Raw genomic sequence first — 19,432 nt, 5'->3', positions numbered from 1 at the left:
TTTTTCATTACAGCGCCCGACGCCCGTGTTTCTTTTCTTTTTATACAAATAATGTGTTTCACGTCATCCTACTTCCACAAGAAGCTGCTGCTCACTCTGTATAAAGTATGTACAACGCGTATTCTCCATTTTGTGATCGACCTCGCGGTCTTTTGAGGAAAGCCGTGGGCGCGCATCTATTTGAATTAGTTCAGCCTGGCTCTACCTAGTCTCTCCTCCTCAGCCTGGCTTGGCCTTCGTAAAACGCACCAAGCCAGGATGCACAGATTAGACTAGGTCAAGCCTCGCTTTATCAGTTATGCTGGATTTATATATTCTGCTTTTGTGAAACAGGCCCCAGGTCTTTTAACCCTTGTGTTGACTTCGGGTCAAATTGACCCTTTTTTTTAAATAAGCGCTGAAAATTTTTTTTTCAAGGTGGACGGGAAGACAACACAAGGGTTAAATGTATCTTGTTGGTTTGGTTGGTTGATATTTTCTTCCTCTGAGACATGTTTAATCTGCCTGAAAAGACACAGATGGGAGACTAAGTGGTTTGCAGTAGAAGCCAGTTCCTATCTTCTTTTCCAACCAATGCATGGTCTGGGGCAGTAAAATATAGAACTTAGTTCTAGCAATAGGTTTTGAGTTCCTGTGTATTTGGATTGGATTCTCATTCCTTAGTTAAGATGTGTCTAGTGGTTAATGGCAAGATCTACATAAAAAAATACATTTCCATTTTCAATAATACTGCAAATTAATTGAAATGTCAACATGAAGGAATTTATCCAAGAGTCACCCCGGTAGTGAAGTGGTTTGTGTACCTTGGAGCTGTGTTGTCAATGGCAGTAGCTCCTGGTAGATTCCATAGACTGTATATAAAGATGGAAGACACCATTGCCGATTTTAGACCCTTTTTAAATTTCATCTCAGCCCCCCTTTTTATAAGTTAGAGTTAAGTTAGTTAGTGACAGAGGTCAAACAATTACAGGTTCCATTCAGATGTTTTAGTTTAGCTTCTACAGTCGATGCATCAACCCGTGGTAGAGTCACCCAAGGAAAAAAAAAATCAGTTGAGAGTAAGAGCAATTCAGGAGGAATATCTTGCATAGAGTAAAATAGAAAAGATAGAACAAGATGTAGGGCTGTGTATCGTTCAGAATCTTTCGATCCGGTGCCAATTTCGATACCTCAGTTTCGATACCGGTTCCTAACGATACTTTTTTCAATAACATATGTTTTTAAAATCCATTTCAACATCAACAAAAATACATTAAACACAAAGCTTTTATTTTCCAACAATTGTGAATCACAACAGTTATCAAAATGTAAAAATTCTGGTAACACTGCTCACTCAGAGTAACATTAATAAAGTTGCCTTGCCTTACAAGCTCAGCCTGTCAGTCAGTCATCAAGGCAGAGAAACCACCGTTGTGCGTGCTTGTAAGGAAGTGTAACGTCAACAGCAACGCGACCGCTTTCGGCTCGCCATTAATATCATATCGCAGCAATCGCTGTCTGCGTGAAGTTTTGAAAAACTGTAACTACACTTGATCGGCCTTGCTGTGACTCACTGTGACTTCAACAAAACTACAGAGCCGACTACAGAGTTTACTCGGTCCGCACCTCTCCGAGTGTGTGTGTGTGTGTGTGTGTGTGTGTGTGTGTGTGTGTGTGTGTGTGTGTGTGTGTGTGTGTGTGTGTGTGTGTGTGTGTGTGTGTGTGTGTGTGTGTGTGTGTGTTTCGGTCGGAGCTCTGCTCTCTGTCAGTATGCAGAGAGGACAGATAAGCTTGTGCTTAAGCGTTCAGAAGCTTTTGGAACCGAAATTTGGCACCAAAAAATTAATAATTTTTTCGATACTCATAGGATCGGAGAATTTTTTCCGGTGCCATAAAGGTATCGACGTTCGGTACCCAGCCTTAACAAGATGACATATATTTAAGGAGGATTCTGTTTATCCATTATCATTGTAACTTACAAATTATGTAATAGTGATACAGGGTAACTAATGACTTACTGATGATGTGGTATGGGCTCTGTTTACTAGAATTCAGTGAAAATAGACATGTCTGTGTTTTCAAAGAAAATCTCTCTTTATTCGTCAAAATTACATTTGGAGTACCTCAAGGCTACATTTTGGGCCCTATTTTATTAGGGGTCCAAGCCCGAGGGGGCATGGGAACCGCGTGTTGCAAGGCAACGCAGTTCACAGCTCCAACGGAGCGTGGAACCCTATTGTTTTTCTAAGGATTTTTCATCATTATTTTTATTTTCCATTATTCTTCTCCGCCTAAAACTCCGACTGCATCCTAAACCGTACATGGTGAGGGGTTGCCATTTTCAGGACTGGTCCAAAACCCCGCAAGGACCTCAGGCGCAAAAATTTCCACCACTAGGTGGCGCTATAGCAGACAAAAACGCGTTTGGCCCTATAACTCCCACACCATACTCCAGACATTCAAAAACAATACATCTACGCGTTCCCTGGATCCAACTGAATCACGTGATATAGGCCACGCCCATTTCCGCCTAGACTTTTATGCGTCAAAAATCGTGATTTATCAAAAACCTACTTTTTTGAACTCCTCCTAGACCGTGCGACCGATCTGCACGAAACTTGGAACCTAGCATCCCCAGACTGACTTGACAAAAAGTTATAAAAGGAATTTTTGTACGATAAAAATTGTGCATATAACGCACAAACTAATTTGTGTAGCTAACTATGAAAACACCAACTTTGCCATATCTCAGCCAAAATAAATGCTATCAACCCCAAACTTTAGATTATTCTTTGCCATGACCCTCTGGAGGTGCCCCATGCGTTTTACGAAAATCGGTAGGGGGCGCTACAACTACAAAAAGTTTATATCTCATGAACGGCTCATCCAATTTATACGAAATTTGATGCGTACCATCTGGGGCCAATCCTGAGGCCATCCCTAGAATGGAGTACCGAGGGGTCAAAGTGGGCGTGGCCTATGGGACCCAATGTGACCCAACTCTAGATACACCACTTACACTATTGTGAACAACTTTAAATTTACAGGGTAGATGGACAATGGGCCATGGACCACACCTACCAAAAATTACACATGTGGACCACTTGGTGGCGCTGTAATGTTTTTTTGTCTTTAACTCCCACACTACACATCACACATTAGAAATTTTTACATCCACGTGTTCCTTGAATCAAGCTGAATTACCTGATATAGGCCACGCCCAAAAGTTTTTTCGCAATATCGTGCAATGTGCAAAACCAACTTTTTCAAACTCGTCCTAGGCCGTGCGACCGATCTGCACGAAACCTGGTAGATAGGATCTCCAGATGGACTTGACAAAAAGTTATTGAAGGAATTTTGCTAAGTATGCGCATTTGACGACAAAACAAATTTTCCTAGCTAGCTACCACACACATATCATATCATATCTCGGCCAAATTAAATGTTATCAGCAAATAACTTGAGGTCGTTGTTCAACATCTGACGACGATACTGTGTATCAAATTTGGCAAAGATCGGCCTTTAGGGGGTGCTATAAGCAACGTTTATTTTTTTCCCGCCAATTTTCTCAATGCATTTCAATGGGAAATTTGCAATTGCAATATCTCTGCCACAGTAAAAGCAATCAACACAAAATTTGGCATGGCGTTCTGAGGCGCTGTACCAAATTTGGCAAAGATCAGCCATTACTGGGCGCTAAAATCAACATAAAGGTGTTTTGCCCTGTTAATCAATGTTAATGGAATATTTGCAATGGGAATGTATCAAAGACCTTGCAGCTCACACTTCTCAATATTTACTGATGTTTACCAACTACCGTTACGTTTTGGTTATCGCTTTCGCGTGCTCCCCTGGTGTTATATACAATAAACAAACTTCTTAACCCACCTGAAAAAGTTTCTACAACCTTCACAGTGGACAAATGTAACTCTTTTCTGCCACTTTTTCAATCCAAAATCAACACCATTCATATACCCTGATACCGTGCAATTAAACATTGCAGTTGGTGCTAAGTGCCCTTACGAAACAAACGTATATTGCAATATACTAGAATTTATATGGCAATACATTAGAAAATATATTTCAATATATGAGACACTTCCTCATATATTTGAAAATATATAGCAATATATGGATGGAAAACTATTTCTATATATTGATTAATATATTTTAAAATGCATTGATGTGCAAACAAAACTGTATTACATTATTGCCTGTATGTGTATTGAAAAAAAAAATTGTGTTAAGCAATTAAGCTCATGCAAAGGGCATTGAGCTTGATCAACAATAGTCCAAATCACATTTTTGCATGACCTTTACATTATATAGCCATATGGATGGACCATATATTGCTGTGTATTGATTCATACAGTATATTGTAAAATGAAGATGATAGAGTATTATAAATTAAATCATCATTAACAGCAAAATTATGTTTTTTTCTTTGTGTCTACCTTTGCACCGCGCAAACATCTTGCACATACGCATAATGGTTCTTGCCGGAGGCACACACAAGCCTGTCTATGACACAAGCCACTGTCTGTGCGTGCCTCAGCGGCAGAGGTGTATAAAGTACTAAAGACCCAGACTTGAGTAAATATTCACTGTTAGAATGTACAATATTGTTGGAGTTCAACTTTTTACTTGGTATTAAGACGGAGAATTACAGGCAGTCACAAGCTGTACATGGCTGGATATGAAGGAAGTTTCTGAAATAAACCCCAAAAGGTACATTAATGTCACAGCTGTTATAACTACTATTATCTGCTACAACAGTGGGTTATTAATCACTTATTAACACATACTGAAATAAAATGTGTGATGCAGTGGAAAGTTAGCAAGCTAGCAAAATACAGATAAACTAGCAGCTTCACATCACAGGGTCAAACGGTTAACATTCAGGACTCACTGCAGACTCAAACTACTCAGGAATAGATTACTCTTCTGCAACAACAGCTAAATAGAAAGAGTACAAACTTAAATCGTCTCTGACTTCTGTACAGGCAATCGCCGTAATGAAAAGAAACACAACGCGATCTCGGGGATTTCTTACGTAACTTACACGATTATCGTAGGTAACTAACATAGCCATATCTACACACACACTGTAACCTACACAGTCTCCGTAGCGTGAGGAATTCACAACAGTAACGAGTAACAATGCAGCACATAAAAAATGTATTGGAGTAAAAATATTAAACTCATCGAAAATATGTACTCAAGTAAAAGTGGAAGTAGGAGAAAAAAATAATACTCCAGTAGAGTACAGATACAGCCTTTTAGTACTTAAGTAGAGTAGTGAAGTAGTTCTACTTCGTTACTATATAGCTCTGCTCAGCAGTGAGAGGAGACAATAAGAAAAAATAATGAAGTTTGCGCTAGTGAGCTGGTCAAAGGGGAAGGATAAAGATGCTCTCAGTATAGTCCCTGTAAATTGGATCGTAGACTTAGATCCTGAAAACTCTAAAAAGGAGTATCTTATCGAGTGCCACAGTATCGGTGGTATAAGAGGCCTACTAATGGGTGGCTGGTTGAACCAGCACAAATTTTGCAGTTGGCAGGCAAGTACAGTGCTTATTTGTTTTTTTTACTTGGTTAGTCATGCAGCATTAATCATGATACCAATTATCCTGTTGAGATTTTTGCATTATTGGCCTAGTAACGTTTGCTGTATACATTTTTAATTAGCAGTGAAACATTAAACACTTATTTTAAAAGTCATAAATTGAAGAATGTCAGCTAAGATTTGGGTTAATAAGAATACTTAACTGTCACAGCCAACATTGTCAGCCAACATTATACAATGAAAATTTGTTATGGGTTTGGTGTGTTTTGTCTTATTTTGGTAAAAATGTTTTTTCTGTTTTGCTCTGTTTCCTGTTTTATTTTGACGGTCTTGTTTTCTTTCTTGTCTTGTTTTGTTTTACTTCCTGTGTTTTCCCGCCCTTGTCATTGCCCTAATGTGTTTCACCTGTTTCCCAGCCTCGTGCCACCTGTCTTGTGTTTCCTCGTTAGTCTGTGTATTTAGTCTTGGTGTTCCCCTTGTCCTGTGTCAGATCATTGTGTGTCTTGTCGCCTGTTTGTAGTCCTCTGTGTTAGGCTTAGTGTTCCTGGTTTTTTCGTCTCCTGTCTCTGAGTTTTGTGTTAGTTCTCACTGCGGTCTCTGTGTTCTGGTTCTGTTATCCGGCTCTGTTTTCCCTTTTTGCATTTTTGGATTACCTCAGTTTTTACTCCTTGTCTTGTTTCTTGCGTTTTCGCTATTTTGGATTCTTGCTGGTTTGTACCCTGAATTTTTGTGTTTGTACTAAATCTTCACATCAACTTTCTCCCGCCTGCCTGCTCTCTGCCTTTGGGTCCTCAACTTCCCTAAACCATAACAAAATTAACTCTTGTGTGTATCTGCACATCCCTACCAGCAAACCAGTTTGCCATTTGCCGAGCACGTTATGTGTACATAAGCTTCAGATGGAACCATGGTGACATGCCTTTCATTCTGTTTGTTCTCAGGTCAATGTCCCTTCAGCTGCTGCTTTTGAAATAAACCTCATTCAATTAATGTGAACTGTATTGATGTCTTATTCAATCTATTATATTTTGATATATATAACAGACATTGTACATTATATTATTTCATATTTAACATGTATACAATATATATAATTATATATATTATTTCATATCAAATATATCTAAGACAAGATCTTGTACATTGAAGTATATTATCTCATATAATTTTACATATATATTTACATATATACAATGCCTCTTCCAATATATAATCTCATATAATGTGGGACATATTTCAATATATATAACAATATATTAAATAATATAAATCAATATATTTAAGACATATATGTTCCCATAGAAATCTGATTATATAATCTTGTACATTGAAGTATATTATCTCATATAATTTTACATATATATTTACATATATACAATGCCTCTTCCAATATATAATCTCATATAATGTGGGACATATTACAATATATATAACAATATATTAAATAATATAAATCAATATATTTAAGACTTATATGTTCCCATAGAAATCTGATTATATTATCTTGTACATTGAAGTATATTATCTCATATAATTTTACATATATATTTACATACTGTATATACAATGCCTCTTCCAATATATAATCTCATATAATGTGAGACATATTTCAATATACATAACAATATATTACATAATATAACAATATTTTTTTATTCAATATATCAAAACGGCAATAATTACAGTATTTTCCCATATATTGCAATGTATTGCAATATATAACTTACATATATAATATATTATTATATAATACATCATAAACCCACTATATATTATATTACTATGTAAATTTCACAATATATGAAGACAAATGAAATATATTGTCACATCATATATTGATAAATATATTTTTGTTGCGTAAGGGTGGAGAGTCTGTCATAGTGTGATTGGATATGTTGGTGCCATTGATTCTTAATTTCTCATGAAGCTGATCGCGGTTACGTGTCTGTTAAACTTCTCATCTCCAATCCTATCTGTATTTGTGAGAAGTGCCGCTGTCCTGAGTTGAAAGCCTACTTTGCGGCTTTATTATCGAGTTAATAGGCGCGTGTGTTTGTGTCAGCCGCTGTCCATTTCCTAAGGTTTTGAAATGCAAATAACTTTTGACTACTTCTTTTTTTTTTAACAACGTGCGCCTGTGACCACCCACGGAGGAAAACATCAATCAGCGCCTACGACACCATTTACAAAAACCTGACCACCTCCCCTGCTCTTTCAACCACCACACCTGCCGGTACCTCCACCCTCTAAGTCACTCTCTCATTTCTCTCTGCTGTCCCCTGTGGTCAGGGGGGTTAAGAAGTTTGTTTATAGTAGAGAATTGTTAAAAGTAGTCTGTACATGCATGGAGATGAACTGTTAACCACTACATTTGCAACGGCAGAGTACCGCAGACCTCGTGCATCAAACCTCTCGATATTCACCAACGTTTGTCCCCCCTACGTAATGCTTCGGGTCACGCATTGGCGCAGCTTCGTGGGTCATCGGGGGCGACTGGCGCGGCTCCCCGGGGCATCGCAGACAACTGGCATCGGAGGCGAATGGCATCGGAGGCGAATGGCATCGGAGGCGAATGGCATCGGAGGCTTGGGCCCCGTCATAACTGCTTGCGGTTCTAGTTTTTATTATATTTTGCAATGTATGCTCCCAGTGGACAATAGTACTGTCCATCCATCCATCCATCCATCCATCCATCCATCTTCGTCCGCTTATCCGGGATCGGGTCGCGGGGGCAGCAGCTCCAGCAGGGGACCCCACACTTCCCTTTCCCGAGCCACATTAAGCAGCTCCGACTGGGGGATCCCGAGGCGTTTCCCAGGCCAGGTTGGAGATATAATCCCTCCACCTAGTCCTGGGTCTTCCCCGAGGCCTCCTCCCAGCTGGTCGTGCCTGGAACACCTCCCTAGGGAGGCAACGGCATAGTCTGTAGACTAAATAATTAATGGATCAACTGAAAAATAATTGATAAAATAATCCTGCCCTGCATTAAAGAATCTGTATATTGACAGCTTTATTTGAGTACTTGCGAGCTGGATAAACGTGATAGTCCTGATGCTGGAGATAATATCATGTACTCATGACATGTTGACTCATTTTAGAGATCACAAAGTACCTTGTTCAAGGTTAAGACATGGTCAAACAATGAAGGACTTTGAGGCAGAGATGAGCTGTCAGTATCAGGAGCTCACACAAGTCAGTCTTGCTGCTTGACTTCACCACTTCTCTTTGTTCTCTTGCTGCACCACTGTCCGGACACCATCACTCCCCCTCAGACGAGAAGAGAGGCTGACATGAAAGGTGTTGCCCACAAGACCTGGCTAAGAGATCAAAAGGAGGAACAAGTCCACAAAGCAAGCATCTACACAGAGCACATAGAGGAGTCCTGTTCTTACCAGCCTGCCTTTTGATTATCAGACTCTCGCCAGTCATACAGACAGACATCATTACCATACCAGAAGTTCTCCCTTTGTTTTAATTTGCCTTTGACTGTAAATGCCAAAGATGGCTCTTTTGTCACATGTGTTAAGATTCTGGTTTTCTTTTATTCAGTAGTCTGTGGATCCAGGCCCCTTATTTTGTCATCAAAGGGCAATATCACCATCCAGCTGTCATCATTTTCTCATCCAGTGAGGTGAAAGTAATTATGAATTTTATACTGAAATGTACTGTAAATATAATTTTCAAATTGTCCCTGACTCATAAACGATGGCACCATATTTGTTCAGTTTTAATGCTAACAAAAGGAATTTCTATATTATTGTCAATGTCAACAAATCCCGTGGAAAGACAAAAACTGTCTGTAGCATAGGATTCACATACTTTTCATGGTCCATTCAGTCACCACTGTGTCCTGTGTGGAACCATCTGCATTAATATGCTTTTCCAATAATTTATTCATATTTTTCCCTTAACTGGTCTGTTATTGGGTATGCACATAGCTATATATATTCACCTGCCACTACATGCCTTTACAAAGATAATAATGTTCAGTGTTGATTGACACTGTCAGAGACGTATTCATTGAACTGCATGTTTATTATTGTAAACATGTTGTAACTTGCTGTGGTGTTGAACTGGACTGCATTATATTTGTTGTTGAGTTGTTTCTAATATTTTGGCCAACCCATTTACATAAGAGCGGCAGAATTTTAGAGAAACCTTTCAATAAACTGCACTCCGGTACAACACCACCACCCACTACAACCTTAATAATAAACACAAAGTAATATTATCACCTTTCTGATAGTGCCATCAAAAACTGACAAATTATAATCTTCGTAAAAGTAGAATTCATGGCAGAGCTGTTGTATTGGATTGCATTATATTGTACAGGTGTACCTAATGAAGTGGCCAGTGAGTGTAGATGGATGATAAGAAAGAGACTGCTGCCAAGTTTAAATTGTGAGCGATGGATGTGCTGTCAAAATTAACAATTTGGAATGTTACAAACTCCAAAACAGACATTTGTTTAAATGCTTTAAGCAATTATTTAATAAAACTGAAACTAAACTTAATACATGCTCAAAAATATGAATATATTAACAAAATAGCTTCCTGAAGTTTTAAAATGCTTACAGTTTGTTTTCAGGTGTTGCAGACTGCTTACAGAGCCGTAGCACAGCCAAAGTAGCGCGCTTTTTAATTAATGTATTGGTTATCGGTCCAATAAAACACAGAAACAGATCATTTGCTTATCGCCAAATATCGGCCCTGATAATCGGTCAATCCCTAATTACCTTTACTCAGTCTACATGCACACATTATTTTCATATTCTCACTGCTGGATGCAACCACAACTAGTGTTTTTTTTTTTTTTTTCTTTCTATTAAATCTCAATGCAGTTAAAAGTACTTCTCTTGGATGAGTCAACTCTACCTTGCCCCTTCTTTTTTTTTTCCTGCCAAGCTCGTCATTTCTGACAAGGATAATCTTTCCTTCAGGGATTATGAAGATATCCTGTAGTCATCACTTTTTGTCAGCTTAGCTCATATTAGCCAGCAACCCGTGGCTTAACGGTCTGAGCTTTGTATCCAAGTTCAAAAGGAACACCGAAGATTTGTGCCACGGTTCAGCCATAAGTCGGTTAAACCAGCATGGTGGTCTTTCACAACCCCCAGTTCCATGGTTCAAAACCCAATCAGTGAAGATGAAGCCCACAACTATTCCAGTAATACCTTTTTATTTAAGAAAATAACAATGGGTGGAGCTATATTGGAGCTAGCAGGACTTACTCCTGTGCCTGCCACATGCTGTGGAGGGAAATGGAGGCAGTAGTTCTGTTCACATCTTGGGTTGTTACATTTTTAGTAGTTCTTCCGTTTTGAAGGTCAGGACAAATTCCAGCTGTGGCTTAATTTCCCCAGTGGAATAATCAGAAGCTTGATTGGTGTATCTTGCTCTTGAGTTGATCTCAAGAAGAAACCAGTGGCCTGTAAAAACTGAAGATACACCCCACCAGCCTCTGAAGAGCAGAGTTCAAAATTAGTGATTCACCGTGACACACAGCAAATGGTCTCGCAATCAGAAAAGGACATGCACCCACCAAACAAAGTGTAGAGCTGAATAAACAAGTCCATCTGCCCCAGTGTTTGCTTTCGATGGGCGTCTGAATCCTCAGTGTGGCACACAGGGACGGGCATGCAGAACATTAAGCCTTCGATTTGTGAGTTTTTCCCATTGCTCAAAAAGCCCGAAGGCTGGTTGACTGAATTAGGAGTTAGAGTGTTATCTCCCCAACGGAGGCAGAGTACTGATTGCTGCCCTCATTGGTAGTGAAGAGCACGTCTGCCTGGTGTAATAGCTGCCATAGAAACCACGTCAGCCAAGTAATTGTTTAGGCAACCTCGGAAGTTAAGAAGACAACATTAAAATTCTTTCGCTTGGCTTCTTGTTGCTTCTCTGGGGCTACATTTTTTGTCAAATGTTCAATTTGTGGTGCTGCAGTGTCACAGTAGATAGACCGCTTTGGACCAGAGCAGAACAGGTCAATAATTTACTTTTTGTCTTGGACTTGGTTCCTAGATTGTTAAAATTGCAAACCACATGGTTACATATACTCTACAATACAATCAACAATGTTGACGTGGTGTACAAAGGTGTCCACTCATTTGAATACTCGGAAGACAAGACAAGACATAGCAATGCTAATATGTCTACGGATGTTGATTGGTTTCAGTCTTGTTCCTACATTTTATTCTAGCTGGCCAAGGAAAGCTCTGAGCAGCAAATGACAACAACATTCCTTTTGTACTTTCGGTTAGAAACACGAAGGTGGAAGTCTAGCCACAAATAAAGGATCCAATGGAGACTATTTTTTTTTTTTTTCTTATTGCCTTGGCAGTGAAGGGCAAAACAAAGACGGAGCAAGTCCATGCAGTTATATCTTCCCATTCAGGTTTGATGATTGATGGATTATGTCATCTCAGGATGGCTGAAGGTTTCTTGAATGTTTGACTTCCGGAAAGAGGAAAACCTGCAGTTGAATAGTTATAGTTTCTGTTTCTGTTTCCATTATTTCTAGCTAAAGAACTTTAATGTTTATTATCTGAATTCTAGTTTATTACTACCTAGTTCTTATTGTTTAGATGTGGCCATCATTTCTTATCTTAATAACTTTGTACATACCATGTTAATTGCTGGGAACTTGGCCACATTGCGAAAAAGAAGTCTGATGACGCAAGAAAGATGAGCAGTCAGATGGTTAGAGAGGTTGTAAAGGTTGATAGCCTTAAGGTTAACATATTTAGAAGGGAGAAGAACGAAGGTGAAGGGTATTATTAATTAATTACCCAAATTGTTTGTTGAAATCATCCATCACAGTTTACTACTTCCTTTCGACCCACTTCCTACTTTATTTGGGCCACTGTGGCTCAAAATCAAATAGCACAATATCTTTGACCAAATACCTCAATATCAATACTGCGCAATGATATTGTAGTGTTGACTATTGGTGCTTTCACAAAATATTTAAACAATGAGGCCTAAGTTACCCCCCAACAGGCCTAAGCCACTGGGAATTATTTGTTTATGTATTTTGAGATGTTTTTTAAAACTACAGTTTTTTTTTTTATATTTTCGAATGTCCAGTTAGCTTTTAGCACTGACTTATTGTAGGGCCCCTATGGAATCTGTCTTATAGCTTTTTTAAATTCTCAATTTTGCGATTCCGTCCATGATTGTGTTATCACAGAAACTATTGGGCCCTACATTAATGCTGCCATTGGTCTGTACTTGGCCCTAGACGGGCCCTGGTAAAAACAAAGTGAGCCTGTGTTACATGAGATTGAGGAATTTGAAAGACCTGTGTTTACCAGGCAGATAGGGTCTAATGAGTTGCATTATGGGATACGTAGGATCCATTATTTTTGGAGGTCAGAATACCTTGCATCTGCTGCTTTATATTTGGCCGTTCTTTTTTTAATGTAATCTCGTGTGTGTGTGTGTGTGTGTGTGTGTGTGTGTGTGTGTGTGTGTGTGTGTGTGTGTGTGTGTCAAATACTAAATCATTGGGATAGCGCTTTAATTACTGCAAATTGCATTTAAATAGTAGCCTAAATGGAATGATTACAATATTATTTTGAAAAGAATTAAAACATTTTGGAAGTACTAAACCTTACAGAATACATAACAGTAAATATGGGTTATTTTTTTGACACCCCCAAAATGAGATTATGAGGTTTTTAATGGTTTCTTTGCTGTAGCCACTGAACGCTATGAACAGTCATCTCATTGGCCTATATTTCCTATGCTTCTTAGAGGGCAGTGACAAACCATGATGCTGTCTTTCCAGGGTGTTACGGCGTGGACGGCGAAAGCGACTCAATCATGAGCTCTGCCTCAGAGAATTCGACAGAGCCTTGGTTCTGTGACGCCTGTAAGAACGGAGTGACTCCCAGCTGTGAGCTGTGCCCCAACCAGGATGGCATCTTCAAAGAGACTGACGCCGGGAGGTGGGAGACAGTAACACATTGACCCCGGTGATCAGTTGCCATTTACAGCGAGCCAGCGAGCGGAACGTGTTCAGAAACAAATAATGCCCAATGACCTTAGCTGGTTGAAATGCTGAACGTGATATATGTACAATCTAAATTGGACATATATTAAGTAGTGGAGAGAAAAGGGAAGTTGGATCAAGGAGGAGAGAGAGAGCGAGAGAGAAAGAGAGAGAGAGAACTGGCAAGAGGAATGAGAGAAGAGGATGAAGGGAGGAGAAGAGATAGAGGGAAAAAAAAGGAGTGAAAGAAAAGAGTGTGTTATGTGAAGCGTGGAGACTTCAGCCACGTTATCGCTGATAGTGCTCCTCAGCCAGGCTGCACCCGAATTTACTACTTCACTAGAGCATGAAAAACACAGCAAATTAAACTGTGAAGCGGTTGCTTGCTAGAGATGGATATCTTTGTATTGGACTTTGGATTCTCTTCCCTAAAGTCCGCATTTGAAATTGTGTCACACCAAACCATAGCTAGAGTCTGGGGCTACATAAATCTATGAATCCATTTCTTTTTGAAGTGTCTGAGCAACTCACTGGAGCCAATTTCATGATATGAAGTTTCTTATTGTCTGCAGTAATTCACCACACTAAATACAAAAATAACCACAGCCATAGATTTTAATCAGTTTGATGGCGTTGCTTGAACTAAGTGACCGGAAAATCAATACAAACAATATTTTCAGGTCATGATTTTCATACTAATATGTTGTGGTTTGGTCTGGTTTTCTTCAACAAACCAGCCAGCCAGTCAGCCAATTTGTTTTTCTTGCTTTTCACTTTCAGATGGGTGCATGTGGTGTGTGCACTTTACGTTCCCGGTGTTGCATTTGGAGACATCGATAAACTGCGACCAGTGACGCTCACAGAGATGAATTATTCAAAATACGGGGCCAAGGCAAGTACTCTTTTTACATATTGATGTAGGTTCATAAGTTTATGTTGATTTAGGTTTTTGCATAACCTGAATGTCTATCTGTATATATTGATTATGTATTATTCCTGCTTAGTAATTGTCCACAAGAATGAGAAAATGTAAATTTGCTAAAGGAAAATAATTTGTTTATCTGTTTTTATTTATTGCTTGTAAGGCATATATGTGAGAGTTGAACACATATAAAACAATAGCTGTGACATGACGTCATAACTAATGGAATAACTGTCCACCATCTTACCTATGTACTGTTGACAATTGCCACACTGCAGCACCTGTTGCTTTACCAACAGGACCAAAGTGACTAGGGAGGCTGGCATCACTTCCCATACGTCAGTATAGAGTAGATGAGACATTTATCTTTTTACATATAGGTCAACTAAAATGGCAAAAAGGTCAGGAAACTATGTAACTTTAAGGCTGATCGAGCAAACGCTGTTTGTCGTGGGTATCGCAGCAATGTTATCCGGTTTCCCTTGTTGAATGACGGATAGATTACCGCCGCCTGCTGGTATGGAGAGTTATTTCCTCTCACGCGGGAGCAGAACATATGTGGTACTTGCCCGACGTGGGGCGACGCCGCAGTCGGCCTTCATCGCCGACGTGTGTCAGGGCCTTTAGCGACCAACGGACTAGCTACATTCTAACGTAAAGTCAAAGTAACTGCTAACGCTCAACAGCATTGATTTGTTAGCAAAACAGATCACTTATGACCAGAAAACATTATGTCAGCTACGCTAACTTAGCTCAAAGGTAAGGTTTAGTTAACGTTACAACAAAGTTATTATTATAACCCTAATGTTGCTAAGCAGCTGATTCCATGCCAATCAAGTGTATACTTAGAACGTGTGAATAAAGAGCAGTGCTTGTCTTCACTCCTAAATCCTGTTTCATAATGACTCAAGACATAGCCAGCTAGCTGCGTTACAATCTACACAGAGAGGGATTCCCAGGCAAATCAACCCAACAGTAACACGGAACACTAACGTTAACCGAGCACACAATCAGCAGAGGGGTCGCATTTAACGTGATGTTTAGCACATCTAACATTAGCTTAACCAAAATGATCTGCCTTCTGCAATCAGTCATCGTATATTAACATCACTTGTTGTCAGCTTACCTCATGCCATTACACAATTTTCCTTTCAGTAAAGCAAATAAAACCTAGTCCGTGTCTTGATCAGGTAAAGTAAAAGTTCCATCCTAGATTGGCAACTCAGAATTCCATGTCCCATCTAAAAACGCTAAATGCAGTTGAGCTCTTGTTTGAAGAATGAGATGAAGTTGAACCATCAGGTGAAGAGTAAAAGATGAAAACAGATGAACTATCATTTCACCTTTTGAAATGTCACTTAAAGTGGAAGCGATGGAGATAGTTGTGTTTGCATTTTAAGTGTCAGTTTTGACAGTAGTTGATATGTCATAAATGTAATAGCTAAAAGTAGTTAAGCAACTGTAAGTAAGTAACACTTTATTTATGTAGTACTTTTAAAAACACGCAGTTACAAAGTGCTTCACACACCTGCGCAATACATATGAAGAAATAAATAAGAATAAACATGAGTTCCAAAAGTACAAATTCAATTTAAAATACAGCATAATGGGGGTGCAGGCCTTTACACGAAGGCTAATGTTTAAAAGACGCTTAAAACAGTCCAGAGATTCAGCAGACCTGACAGACTGAGGGAGAAGATTCCAAGGAGTTGGAGCTAAAATGTCAACGGCACGATCACCTTTGGTCTTGTAGGAGCCATAAAGCAACCCATGTGGCGATGGGCTAACAGAATGTTACCATGTGTTCACATTCTCCTTGTTGCGGCTGCAACATGAAGTCTCCCCTGTTGTATTCTGTTGCATTTAGGAGTGCAGTTTCTGTGAGGACGCCCGTTTTGCCAGGACGGGTGTGTGCATCAGCTGTGATGCAGGAATGTGTCGCTCCTATTTCCATGTCACCTGTGCACAGAGGGAGGGGCTCCTTTCGGAGGCTGCAGCAGAGGAGGTAAGCGCTTCACTTTTCTAAGGGGTGGAAAAAAAGTTTTAGGTTCTATGCTGCTCAGCGGCTGTTCAAATGACAAACCGAAGTGAAGCAATATTCAAGGAGTTGAGGTTTTAGAATGACAAAACACCAAACACAAGGAAAGACCAGCTTATCTGTGTTCAGATCACATAGGACGGTTAAGCTGAAGTACGGAAATATAATTAAAGTTTTAGGTAAAATCATTGGTAACATGTAACTTCAGGGTAACAAATCTAAAAATATATTTTTTTGTAAATGTATATGGACCGTATTGATATAGCGCTTTTCTAGTCTTAACGACAGGAACCATTCACACTAATTCATACACTGTGGCCGAGGCTGCTGTACAAGGTGCCACCTGTTCATCAGATAAACATTCACACACATTCACACACCAATAATGGAACAACATCGGGAGCAGTTCGGGGTTCAGTCAGTCCCTCCAGAAAAACGCGATTATGCGATCGCATAATTCAATGCATTATCAGCCAAAGTCCGCATATTTATGCGGGGGCTGCATTTTTTCAAATACGCCGCACTTTCGCCGCATAAATTGCTGATTTCTCCGCAAAATATGCAGTGCTTGCATGATTTCATAATCCCCGCATTTTTGTTGCAAAAAAGTCACATAATATATCTTAGCAGAAAGTTGAAAAATGTTGCGTTTACTTCACACAAGAGCAGCCATTTTCCCCTGTTGCCAAGTGCTCCTGCTGTCTATATTATTAACGATTTTTGAAAGTGTCTCTTTTGTATCTTTTATTTCCCTCTGTTTAGACTATTTTATTTTTACTTTCATATTATATTATTTGTATATATTTTTTTATCTTATTTGTTAACGTATTGCGATGACTGAATATCTGTAAACTATTTTTTGAAATAGTTTTTAAAAAAAGCAGGGTGTTGGGGAATCACTTTTTTTTCTCTTTTTCATCAAACCGCAGTTCCCGCAATTTTTGCAAGTTCTCACAATTTCATCGCATAAAATTGCTTAAATATCCCGCATATTCCATTGCATTTTTTAAGAAAACGTGCCACATAATCAAGGATTTTTGCCTGCAACAATCACAAAAAAACTCTGCGTTTTTCTGGAAGAACTGTTCAGTGGACAGTGGCCCAAGGACACTTCGACATGAGACTGCAGGGCCAGGGATCAAACCACCAACTTTCCGATTGGTAGACGACCGCTCTACCACCTGAACCACCGCTCTACCACCTGAGCCACAGCCAAAATAATGTAATGCATGTGTTTTTGTTTCCTCCAGGATATTGCTGATCCATTTTTTGCGTACTGCAAACAGCACGCAGACCGCTTTGACAGGAAGTGGAAAAGGAAGAATTATCTGGCCCTCCAGTCCTACTGTAAGGTCTCTGTGCAGGAGAGAGAGAAACAGCTTACTCCTGAAGCTCAGGTAATGTTCATTCATTCAGATCAGCAGCAGCACAACAACTGTTGAACATGTGCATGTGTGTTTATACCTCTATTCCATTCACCCTTTCTTTTACGCATTGACTCGAGCAGCAATTTTCTCCCAGACCAATTCTCGCTATTTTGCAGCAGCCGCTATGTTGCTTTTTTAACTAAATATATTTTTATTCAAACTCGCTGTATGTGTGCATGAGTATTATGGTGAATATTAGTATCATGGCTCCATTCATGCTGCCTTTTTATTGTGGTGGTGCCCGCTTACCTCGGAGTCAACCAACTCTGAGTTGATTAAACTCAAATCACCTTTTCTGGAACCGAAAACTCTGAGTTTCCCATCTCAGGATAAATCAACTCAGATATCAGGGTTAGACTCAGAGTTTGTTAAACCTCCTTCCTAAAACGGGCCCCTGCTATTCTCTTAAAGAGATCGACGCACACACCAACACACAAGTATAAACTTCAGGCCACTTACGTAGGCTACAGAGTACGTGGATACTCCGCAGGAGTAAATCAGACTTTACTGTGGCAAGAAACCTTTTTCTGATTCTGATTCCATCCAACTCCAAATGCTCATGTGACTTGACAAGGAGAAAGAGATGAGACTAGGTCTGGGATCACAATTAGATTTATGGCAGGAGTAAAATGCATTTAGCGGTATGCAGTTGTTAGAGAAGTCGTAATTAATGACATATTTACATTTTTATCTTCATCAACTGGTCCAATAAACAAATTGTGAAAGGCTGCGACATATCACGATAGACACTCAGAATGTAACTCATTCTTTTTTTTTGATGGTGCTTTTTATATTTAATTCAATGTTCAATTTGTTCAATAAAAGAATGTTTGAAATGATTGCCTTTCTTTTGTTTTAAATAAAATGTGTTGTATTTGAGCAGAATACTGAAAGCAGTAGAAAGACAGAACTGAGTACATTTTAATGTTTATGGCTTTATGGTTTAAGTTATATTGTTATCGCTATATTCAACAACGTTATCGCATATTGCATATTTTCCTCATATCGTGCAGCCCTAATTTACATGATATGCAGGTATTAGTATTTATTAGTTGATTCTGTGGGGAGTACGTGAACATGTGTGGATCCCCCCCGCAGGCCCGAATCACTACCCGCCTGCAGCAGTACAGGGCCAAAGCAGAGCTGTCCAGGAACACTCGGCCTCAGGCGTGGGTGCCCCGGGAGAAGCTGCCGCGACCTCTGACCTCCAGTGCCTCAGCCATCAGGAAGCTGATGAGGAAGGCGGAGCTGATGGGCATCAGCACCGACATTTTCCCCGTGGACACGTCTGACGCCAATGCCAGCTTGGACGGACGCAGGAAACACAAGCAGCCCGCCCTCACAGCAGACTTCGTTAACTACTACCTGGGTGAGGAAACTCATATTCCGCTCCAGTCACGTCAATAGTGTTGCTTTTATTTTTTTATTTAACCTTTATTTATACAGGTAATCGCATTGAGACACAGGGTCTCATTCTCAAGAGAGACCTGTTAGGGACAATACACAA

The 19,432-nt window shown here is 39.6% G+C and overlaps 1 protein-coding gene across 5 annotated transcripts in view; it reads left to right on the top strand.

The window, feature by feature from the left end:
- Positions 1 to 19,432, top strand: part of phf14 (PHD finger protein 14) — a 131,662-nt gene that overhangs the window by 17,108 nt on the left and 95,122 nt on the right. For all 5 annotated transcript variants that reach the window (XM_028596594.1, XM_028596592.1, XM_028596593.1 and 2 more), the window contains exons 5-9: positions 13,335 to 13,494; positions 14,319 to 14,430; positions 16,328 to 16,465; positions 17,749 to 17,895; positions 19,024 to 19,294. In XM_028596594.1, the coding sequence (XP_028452395.1) occupies positions 13,335 to 13,494; positions 14,319 to 14,430; positions 16,328 to 16,465; positions 17,749 to 17,895; positions 19,024 to 19,294 (828 nt within the window). The remainder of the gene's footprint in view (positions 1 to 13,334; positions 13,495 to 14,318; positions 14,431 to 16,327; positions 16,466 to 17,748; positions 17,896 to 19,023; positions 19,295 to 19,432) is intronic.

Source organism: Perca flavescens, chromosome 14, assembly GCF_004354835.1.
Source record: "Perca flavescens isolate YP-PL-M2 chromosome 14, PFLA_1.0, whole genome shotgun sequence".
Classification (NCBI taxonomy): Eukaryota; Metazoa; Chordata; class Actinopteri; order Perciformes; family Percidae; genus Perca; species Perca flavescens.
This window is presented reverse-complemented; position numbering and strand designations above follow the sequence as displayed.